The sequence below is a fragment of the Cinclus cinclus genome, chromosome 2, assembly GCF_963662255.1.
Source record: "Cinclus cinclus chromosome 2, bCinCin1.1, whole genome shotgun sequence".
NCBI lineage: Eukaryota > Metazoa > Chordata > Aves > Passeriformes > Cinclidae > Cinclus > Cinclus cinclus.
In genome coordinates this window covers 69982911-69993649 of record NC_085047.1, presented here as the reverse complement: position 1 = coordinate 69993649, position 10739 = coordinate 69982911, and the positions used below count along the sequence as shown (strand labels likewise).

At 53.7% G+C, this 10739-nt stretch overlaps 1 protein-coding gene across 3 annotated transcripts; it reads left to right on the top strand.

The window, feature by feature from the left end:
• The first annotated feature begins 7032 nt into the window (after positions 1-7032).
• On the top strand, positions 7033-9059 carry POU4F1 (POU class 4 homeobox 1). 3 transcript variants are annotated; one of them, XM_062514807.1, is made up of 3 exons: positions 7033-7155; positions 8010-8271; positions 8365-9059. In XM_062514807.1, the coding sequence occupies exons 1-3, from the start codon at positions 7033-7035 to the stop codon at positions 9057-9059; spliced, it is 1080 nt and encodes a 359-aa protein (XP_062370791.1). The 3 variants fall into 3 exon arrangements, with proteins under 3 accessions (XP_062370791.1, XP_062370792.1, XP_062370789.1); XM_062514808.1 differs by having other exon boundaries at positions 8010-8272; positions 8372-9059; XM_062514805.1 differs by having other exon boundaries at positions 8010-9059.
• The last annotated feature ends 1680 nt before the right edge of the window (positions 9060-10739 follow it).

The following is a 10739-nucleotide window of genomic DNA, read 5'->3' as shown; positions in this document are numbered from 1 at the left end:
CGTAGTAATGTAGAACTAGAATACACAAAATCTTCAACTTTACTATTAGAATTTTTATTTTTATAATAGACGTTTCCAAGTGATGTACAGATGAGATCTATGATGTCTAATGATATTTAATAGCTCATAAAATTTTTACTTCCTCTAGTAATACCTACTATACTAAATACAAGGCATTTTGCAGATTTTAACACATGAGAACGCTCTAATGCTCTCCAGGACTAAGTAGCTCAAGAAAGCGAGCCTGCTTCCGGCCTAAGTTTGTTGTTAGTGAAATCTTTTGGGTTATTTGTAAGAGCAGGAGTCCCAAGATCAAATTTTTACTTAGTTATCCTCTGTTTTACTTACACAAAATCTGGCAAGTGACCTGCTTATCCACCATTCCCTATAGGCCATGTGAGAGTCCATTAATGTTTGGTATTGCTCCCTCAGCTACCAAAATAGCTCTGCCTACAAGCACCAGATACTGTCTTGGGCTGTGTTTGGTGTCAAATGTGCTCCATTGTCTCTTCATTAAGAACCTTTTAAAAGGGGGAAAGGGGGACAGTGCACAGTTTCTATACACAGTACAAGGTGTGCTAACTTGGTCTCTCATCCTTCAACCTTCTTCAGTTCTCACCTGTTTCCCTCACCCAGTAATGCCCTTTCAAGGCACTTTAAACTGACTGAGTCTGATCCTAATTCTTGCACAGCATCCAAGTCATGCCTCTGACTCCCAGTAACTACACTTGAAATATAGCCCTTACACACCTCTTTTTTGCTGTGGTTATGGTTAAAGTTTTGCAAATTGTGGACACTCCTTCCTTTCTATTTTTTGGCGTAAGAGCTTCCCCATGTAAATTGACTAAGGCTTCTATGCTTCTTCCTTCCCAGGTTTGGACCAAGGAAAAGCAGCTCTGAGGTAGCTCAATATGGGTGTTCGTGGTTATTCCAAGGATTGCCGACCCCTCTGGCTACTAATCCAGATCCAGCCCTTGCCTTGATCTCTTGCAGCAGTCCTCTACTGCTTGTCAGGCATGGCCTAAAGGGGTGGCCTGGCTATCCTGCCTTTGTGGCCCAGCACTGAGTTACTGCCTCAGTGTCCCTCAGCCCTAACAGGAAAAGCCATCTTCATTAGCTGAAAAGTGGAGGGAGGGAAAAGCACAGTTGGCATAGGGGAAAGCTTGTGTGTGTTTTGACAGCTGTAAATGGGGTGAGAGAGAACGGGAGAGTGAAACTGGGATGTAGAACAAATGAAGATGAGTATTCCTGGTTTATTCAGCTTTTCTCAGCAGAAAACATTATCTCCTCCCTAAAGCTCTTAGAGGTTGTGTGGGTGCCGGTTCTCAGGGAAGCTAAGAAGACAAGTAGCCAAGCTACTGCTACATGATGCTCATGGGGCCATCGGGTGCCCATTCCAAGCCAGCAGAAATTGCTGGAGGAAGCCAGGGACAGGATGAGAAGTGTCCCTGACCCTTTCCTGAGACACTCTCTCCTTGGTAGCATGTCTGGGAAAGCAGTACAGAGCAGCCACAGGGCTGGGCAGCTCTGCAGCCACCAGACTGTCTCAGAAAACGGGATTGCATTTTTATCCTGGCCACCTTAGAGCCGTCTCCAGATTTTGGGGAGAGAATTGTTGGCGCTGGCTGCCAGCCAGGAAAGCAGCACGGAACCCGCGTGCCCGGCCAGAGAGTGTCGTGGGGATGTGCTTTCCCCAACCCTTCCCGCCCGGGGCTCGACCTTCGCCTGCTCAGCCCGGACTACGGTCCCCAGCTCGGAAAAAAAGGCCGGGGGAGGCCGAGGTGTCCCTTCTCCGTGGCTCGCTCCTCCCCTGGTGCTGTCGTCCCCGGGCTCCCCCGCCCCATACAAAACCTCACTGCGTTTTTTTTTTCCCCACCTTCACTGTTAACAAAACGCAATGATTAAGACTCGAAACTAACAAAGAGTTTTTCTTCCACCTTAACCTTGCACACAATCCTTTAACAAATTAATTAATCCTAATGAATTAACACTTCATTTATTTAAACGCGCTACAGTTCATGAATTAAATTTTCATGCAGTGATTAAAGGCTGTTAAAATATGCATGATTTCGTTAAAATTTTATAATAAATCAGGGCAATGTGTTACATGACAAGGCAACTACTTCCCAGCCCCTCGGAAGGTGCTTTGATTGGCGCGGGGGGGGGCGGGGGGAACCGAGCGCTCCGCTCCCCGTTTGGGCAGCCGAGCGGACCCCGGAGCGCGGTGAGACGCGGCTGGAGACCGACCCCAGCCCCTCGGAGCGCTCCTCCTGCCTCCCTCGGGGGGCGAAAAGCTGCGTGTTCGGCTACCCCATCGAAACGCGGCGTCCGCGCAGCGCCGGCGATCGAGGACGCGGCTCGCGAAAGCCAGCAGCCGGTTTGTTTGCCCACGGAGCGGGGCTGCAAGGGAGCAGGGTCTTGGGGTGCTTTGGCTGGAGGGGCTTCTCGCTGCGTTTTTTTAATTCCTCCGCATCACTTGAAAGACAAAGCGAGAAACTTTACTACCAGCAAGACCTGTAGTGTTTTCCACGGGACCTCTGCTTAGCTGCTCCGGTCTCCTTCCTTTCCCGAAAGGGGACGTTTTGAACTGCCTTGGGACTTAAATAACCATCAAGCGTTTCAATTTTTAATATGACAACATTCTACACTTTGGCTGCAAAAGCAATTATTGCGGCTTGTACATCAGTAATTAGCAGGTCTTTGCTGATGTAAGGAAAGTCCTCATTAGGACAAGGAAATACTTTTTGTGCATTCACCCAAAGGGTTGGTCGTGTTTTGTTGTGGGTTTTGTTTTTTTTTTTTTTCTTCTGAAGGTTAATTTTGATCATTTAAAGGGAAAATAGCTTTTACTTTAAATGGGATATTGACTTTCTGTGAACTTCACCAAATAACACATGTACTGTAGGTTTTGTATCAGTGCTCCCAGTAGGAGTAGGACAGGGTAGGACAAATACCGCGACTACAAAGTTTAAAGCTAACATGTGCTGAAATGAAAATATCCTGAGGGTTTAGAGTGAGAGGTGAGATCCACACTAGCTATTATTTTAAGTCGGGATATATAGCAAACCATGATCAGGCGTTAATGGTTAATATCATAAGCTTTAGTATACTCATCTTTGGGGAATCTTAAAAAGAGAAATCAAATACAATGGGTTACAGTAATTAATTTATAAATCGTTTCGCTGTGGGAATAAGGGGTTACTTTATTGCTTTCTCGAGATAGGCGGTTCAGTCAGTAAAGGAATTCTGCCTATTTCTTGCATTTGAAGCCGGAGAAAACTACGGGAGACAAGTAAATGTATATGTATGTGTGCCTCCCTTGCTTTATTGAGCATCTCGAGCCATAAACGTGGGACTACAGAATGCTAGCGTCACCAATGAACTCGCTCCTCAAAGCCTGCGAGTTTATTACCATCAGTATTCATGAGGCTGGACGTACCCACGAGGAATAGAAATAACAGCGAACATTAAAATAAAATCTATTATCAGGCCCGCGTGATTCTGAGCCTGGCTCAAGCCCTCTGCCCTAGGAACTGGCAGCGTGTGAAAGGGGAGTCACCGGGGGATGGTGACAAGGGGTGCTGGTTCCCGGCGGCTCCCGGGGAGTCTCGTCGGGCAGCAGCCCCTGCACTCGGTGAGGCCAAGTAAGCAGCAGGACATCGACGGCGCCGGGACTGGTTGCTCCTCAGTGGCGGAACTTACGATCAGGCTGCAATTCTTAGCGTTGTTACCCTGAAGTTAGCGCTTTAGTTAAAAATAAAAATAAAATAAAATAAAACAACAACAACAACAAAAACCACCACCAAACAAAAAAAAAAGTCCCAAGGACTGAGAAGAAAAGTTTTTCTCCTCCGGGACTTGATAAGTGGCTGACCAAACGGTGCTCCACAGAAACCCAGCTTGTCCTGCTCCTCCTCCTCTCTCCTGAAAGATCTGACAGAGGGCAGGCTTGGCTGCAACTCCCTGAGGAAACCTCTGCCTCGGGGGAAGCAGGGGGAGCGGGCGGGAGCCGGCAGCAGCTCGCCTCCTCCTCGGGGTGGGGAGGCTTCGCTCCCCCGCACGCCGCCATCCCCGTCCCTCGGGCGGCCGCGATCCGGGCTGTTTCAGTGATGGAGCGAGAAACCCCTGACAGGGTGTGTGTCTCCAGCCGGGCGGGACAAATTCCCCCCCCCCCCCCCCCCCCCCCCGAGGAGAATCCAGTAGGACGCACATCGCAAGCTACAGAGACGGCGTGCCCACTGCCACCCCAGGGTCCAGAAGACATCTTGGAGGTGGGACCCTTAGAACTCCTAAAGGTCCTCGCCCCCTTAGCCTCCGGCTAAGTGCTGGGGGAGAAGGGTTGAATTCTCTGCCTTTCTGGCCTAAAAAATAAGCCAGGAAACAGCAGGAGTCGCTTTAAATGTACTAGTGGGTGGTTGATGTTTCTCCAGCCAAGAAGGTCTGGCCCAGCAGCACCTGCCATAGCGGTATGTTCCCGTTCCTCTGGTGCCTGCCTGCCTGTCTGCACTCCCTGCCTGCCCTCCCTGCTTCGACCTAGTCCCTGTCAGCCCAGAAATTAAAGACCCGGCCGCAGAGGCAAAGCAAGCGCCCCGTGGTATGTGGGCAGGACGGCAGGTCACCGCTCAGCCTAGGACCCTCCATTCGGCCGCCTTTGCCACCGCTTGCAGAGTTTCCCCTTCCGCCAGCATTTTGCTTTAGGAAACCTGATGAACTTGGCCTGACAGCATCCTGGAGAGCGGGGTTCGCGCAGAGGCGCACAGACAAGCACTCACGCATCCCAAACGGAACAGCATCCCACGCCTTCCTCCACGGGACAAGGACGTGATGCCGGTAATCCGCCTCCCTGCCCCGCCGGGTTTAGCCTAGGAGTACCGCGGCTCTGGGCTGGATCTCGCCATGGTCTGGAACAGCAGCCTGCTCGGCTCGGGCCTGGCTCCTGGAGGTGGGAGCTTTTCAGCAACTTTGAGAAAAACCGTGATAACTCGCACTTCCTCTTCCTTACTCTTCCCCATTCCTTTCCTAGGAGGGTTTTCCTTCACAATAGATGGTAGCTGAGAAGCAGCTAGAATAATTTACGGCTTAAAAAAAAAAAAGTCAATAAAAACACATAAAGTATGATTAGTGGATTCTGATACAATGATTTCGATAAGTAAGGAGAGCCCAATCCCAGTTTCAAGTTCACCCCCATCACAGATGAAGTTGCATTTTACCACCCCAGGGGACACTGTAATGGATGGAGACCTGGCTCCCTCTCGCACAAGTAATTGGCAGACGTTCCCTCCTTCCTCCTGGACTGGCTAGGGAACTAGGGAGGGCTTATGAAGACAAATGTGACTTCACTTCGGGTTGTGGTGTGCGCTCTTGTGTGCCCGTGTGTGTTTTCTTGCGTGACCTTTCGGCTGTGTTTATGCGCATAAATAAGAGGCGTTCAGGAGAAACAGAACAATTCCGAGGCACTCCCAGGCTGTCACATCCCTGATTCAAACACGTCGCTGCCTGCTTGCCTGCAGCCCTGCTGAAACAAGCAAGGCAGCATCTGATCGGTCACCGAGGGACGGCTCCAGCTTGCCCTAAGGGACAAGATTCACCTTGGGTCGTTCTCTAAGGATTCATACTAGTCTCACAGGCTCAGTAGCAGATTCACTCCTTCCATAGTTTTGCCTCCGACTTGCTATGCAACTACAAGAAAAATTAGAATCTACTCTAAAATGGGTCAGAAATCACGAATCACTCATAATACAAACAGCGTCACTGCTTAACTGTTTGATTCAAAGGCAAGAGTATTCCAAGGATAAACCACAGAAAAGGGAGGTAAAGAAGAGAAAGAGAGAAAGAGAGAGAAGAAAGAGAGAAAGAGAGAAAGAGAGAAAGAGAGAAAGAGAGAAAGAGAGAAAGAGAGAAAGAGAGAAAGAGAGAAAGAAAGAAAACGTTTTCTGCCTTAGGCCACGCAGTGCAAACTTGGGTTTTCCCGCGGAGCAGGTGTTGGGGCTGGGCAGCAGGAGGAGAAGCAGTGCAGAGCGCACACGCACACACACGCCCCGCGTGGGCGCAGCGGCTGTCACCCGCGGCGCCTGGCACAGCAGCCCGTGCAATAAAACTACACGGGGTGGGGGAAAATTAAATTACAGGGAAAACAATAGCTTCTGGGTGGTTCAAACAAATGTCTGCCGCTGTCGGTCTTCTCCAGAAGCCCGTGTAACAATCGCGGCAGGAGCGTGGAGCGGCCGGACGACGCCCCCTTCTTTGACAGAGCTCCGCTGCGCGGAGGGGCAGAGCATCTTTGTGCTCCAGTGCCGAGGGCCAGGCCGGGTCCCCGCGCCGCTCCGAGGGCAGGAAAGGGGCGCCCAGCCCGCACCCCGCCCATCCCCGCCCCATCGGGGCGCCCCGGGCCGCGCTGGCGGCCGCGCAGCGCGCACGTGTGGCAGCCACAGGTGCCGCAGCCGCCCGGTGCTCGGTGCCACTCGCTATAAGAGTGGCCCCGCCGCCGCCACCCCGGGGAGACGGGCGAGGGCTGCGGGAGATGCAACAAGGCGCGGGGAGGCAAGGATCGGGGGCGGCGGGAGGAAAAGGAGGAGGAGGAGAAGGAGGAGGAGAAGGAGGAGGAAAAGGAGGAGGAGGAGGAGGAGGAAGGGGGGGAGACAGCTGATGTCTGTCAAAGCCGGAGCCGCCGCGCTCTCGCGAGAGCCCGCCCGGCGGTAGCCACGGGATGCGGGGCTCAGGTGCGGGCAGAGCGCAGCGCAGCGCGCCCGGCGCCGGGCAGCGTCAGGCAGAGAACTGAGTGAGGGAGGGAGCGAGGGAGACGGCGGGGGCCGGAGGGAGCCTTGCCGCCCGGTCGCCTACCCAGCCCAGCCTCGGCCACCGCGACAGCGGCGGCGGCGGGGGCAGGGTCTGCTGCGGCACCGCCGCCACCACCGGCTCCGCCACCGCCACCCGCCGCTGTCAGCGGCTTCCCCCGGCGGGAGGAGAGAGCCCGGAGAGCACTTTCCCCCCGACTTTAGGAGTGTTTGTGGATTTACATGCCAAGCCTTCAAGATGATGTCCATGAACAGCAAACAGCCTCATTTTGCCATGCATCCCACCCTACCTGAGCACAAATACCCCTCTCTACACTCCAGCTCGGAAGCAATAAGAAGAGCATGTCTACCAACTCCACCGGTAAGGGACAGACAGCTGCAGCTCTCTTCTTTCTTTCTCTCCCTTACACGCACACACTTTTCTTTCTTTCTCTCTCTCTCTCTCTCTTTTCTGTATACTGCATGTATGTGTATGTGCATTAATAAAAAAAACCGCTGCAAGGCACATTTTGACAAGCGGCGCTTAATGTTTTTTTCATGTCTTCCTCTGCAATCATCTGAGCGCCTGTGATCTTTTTTGAAAGCGGTGTTCACACGAGTCTCCGACTTCATCCACTTTCTGTATTAATTTTTATGACTCGGCCTCTGAAAAGGAATGCGTTTTATGTGCTCTTGTGTTTGACACAATTCCCCAGCTGAGAGTTACAGATCCATTTCTTCTCCTCCTTTCTCTTCTCCTTTCGTTCCATTCCGCCCCCCCTCTTAATTTATTAATTTATTTGTTCCCTTTATTCCTTCCTTCTCTCCTTTTCCGATTTCCCCTGCTTTTCTTACCTTTCTACTCTTTGCTTCTTTTCCTGTTTTGCTCTCTCTTCTCGCTTCTTCCCCCTCCCATCCCCCCATTATTCTACTGTCCCCCTGTTTCCCCTCACTTCCCCGGGCTGTCGCCGGCTATACCACGCTTCCCCCAATCTCTTGGCTCTTCCCCCCGATCCCGTATTCCCTTACACGCTGATCCTACTGCCGGCTCCCCGGCCGTCACCCCAAATTTACCCACCTCTCTCTCCCCTCCCTCGACTTTCCCCTCCTTTCCCACGACGCTCCCGCAACCCCACGCTGTCCCCCGCCCGTCCCCTTTCCCCCTCCGCACTTTGCCCCCTCTCTGCCCCCTTGCCCTCCTCTCCCCGCACCCCGCTCTGTTTGTGTCTCCTGCAGTTGCAGAGCAATATCTTCGCCAGCCTCGATGAGACCCTGCTGGCGCGGGCCGAGGCTCTGGCCGCCGTCGACATCGCCGTCTCGCAGGGCAAGAGCCACCCGTTCAAGCCCGACGCCACGTACCACACCATGAACAGCGTGCCCTGCACCTCCACCTCCACCGTGCCCCTAGCGCACCACCACCACCACCACCACCACCATCACCAGGCGCTGGAGCCCGGCGACCTCCTCGACCACATCACCTCCCCCTCCCTTGCGCTCATGCCCGGCGGAGGCGCCGGCGGAGGCGCCGGCGGCGGCGGCCACGACGGGGCGGGCGGCGGCGGCGGCGGGGCCGGCGGCGGCGGGGGCGGCGGCGGCAGCGGCGGGGGCGGCGGCGGCCTCATCTCCACTTCGGCCCACCCGCACTCGCACATGCACGGCCTGGGCCACCTCTCGCACCCGGCCGCCATGAACATGCCGTCGGGGCTGCCGCACCCGGGGCTGGTGGCCGCGCACCACGGCGCCGCGGGGCAGGTGGCCTCGGCGGCGGCCGTGGTGGGGGCGGCCGGCCTGGCCTCCATCTGCGACTCGGACACGGACCCGCGAGAGCTGGAGGCCTTCGCCGAGCGCTTCAAGCAGCGCCGCATCAAGCTGGGGGTGACCCAGGCCGACGTGGGCTCGGCGCTGGCCAACCTGAAGATCCCGGGCGTGGGCTCCCTCAGCCAGAGCACCATCTGCCGATTCGAGTCCCTCACCCTCTCCCACAACAACATGATCGCCCTCAAGCCCATCCTGCAGGCCTGGCTGGAGGAGGCCGAGGGCGCCCAGCGGGAAAAAATGAACAAGCCCGAGCTCTTCAATGGGGGCGAGAAGAAGCGCAAGCGGACTTCCATCGCCGCCCCGGAGAAGCGCTCGCTGGAGGCGTACTTCGCCGTCCAGCCCCGGCCCTCCTCCGAGAAGATCGCCGCCATCGCCGAGAAATTGGACCTCAAAAAGAACGTGGTGCGGGTTTGGTTTTGCAACCAGAGACAGAAGCAGAAACGGATGAAATTTTCCGCCACCTATTAGGGGTGGGCGGGAGGGGCGGCCCCGGCACCGGGGGCACCGGGGGGGCCGGGCCGGGGCCGAGGGGGACGCCCACGCACCGCCACCGTCGCCTGAGACGCCATGGGAGGCTCCTGGGGACCAAGGGACGATGTAGAAATTAAACGCGAACTACTCGGGGAGAGGGGGGGGCGCGTGTGTGGGGGTGTGCGCTATCAATTATTAAAACAAAAAAGACACCGGGACACCAACGAGAAGAAGGAGAGGAGGTAAAAACGATCTAGAAGCTCGGGGGGGGGTCGCTTCTGCGGCCCTCTCCCCTCTCTGCCCCCCCACCCCCCGACAGAAAGCGGGAGAAAGAGCAACTTAAAGCGTAAACACACACAGACACACACCAATAAATACCGTGACAGCAACAGCCACAAACCGAGAAACCTAAGTCAAAACTTTCCGAAGGAAAACAAAACCGACCAACAAATCCGGAAGGCGAAACTGTCGGTGATGATGATGCTACGTTTGGTTTGGGTCTCTTTTCATTACTTTCTGCTTTTCTTTCTTTTCCCTGGCTTAGTAATGAATGAGGACAGCGGTGGTTTGGTGCGGGAGAACTTTTTCTCTGGTTGGCTTGGGTTTTGGATTTTTGTTTGTTTTTATGTTTATTTTTCTTTTGGGTTTTTTCGGGTTTTTTTGTTTGTTGTTTCGCTTAGTTTTTTGGGGGGTTTTGGTTTTTTTGTGTTGTCTCTCGAACGCGGTTTTGCGTGAGGCTTTGGCGATGGGTCTTGTCTGTGCCGGGGGAACGGGACAAGGGCCGGGAGCGGGGGCGGCCCCCCGAGGCTAGAGAGCAGACCCTTTCTTCTCCGTTGTTGCCTCAATAATCCTAGCTAGTTGAAGGAAAACAAGGGGGAAAAAAAGTTACTCCACAACCCCTTTGTCTCTCCTCCCTCGCCTGCGTGGTTTGCGTTTCCAGCTGTGTCCAAAGACAGGTTCCTCTCTCTGCAGAGATGCGTCTGGAGGCAGACGCCAAACCTGCCAGAGCGGGGATGCTCTCCAAAAGATTATGTTCAGACTCATTAAGGCTTGTGGTTAACTATGTCCTGTATCCTCCTTCCCTCCCCGCTGCTCCCAACAGTATGCCCCCCGGCATCCCCACGAAATCTGCTGGATTTAGGTTAAGGTCCTCCCTTGGTTTCCTCCAAGGGCTGGAGGTTATTGCACCCGGTAGGCAAAAGAAATCAGCAGTGAGGGGTTTGAAATTACATTTGTTTCTGAGGGGTGTGCATGTTGGGAACAAACACACGACAAAAAACACTTGGGCTTAAAAGTCGTTTATTATAAATCATAAACGTTATGTGGAGGAAGACTTTCGGGAGGGGTGTGTGGGTTTCAATTTGCACTATTACAGTCTCCTGGATTGGAAGCGATGATGTTTTTCTGTAATAACGATGCTGGTATTGCTAATAATCGTCAAGGTGCGTTACATGTCTCGCGGACTGAAAGCAAACAAAATTATCAGGGTTTGTTAGGTAAAAGGGGAGCGACGTGCAGAAGCCATCTCTGACTCTGTCTCTTGCCGAGACTCTGCTGAGGCTTTCGAATAAAAAAAGAATTTCTGAAAAGAAAATACCATTCCGTTTGAATGAAAACAATCAATATAATGAAATTATGCATGATATGACCTGAGGGGGGGGGGGGGGAAAGACAAAA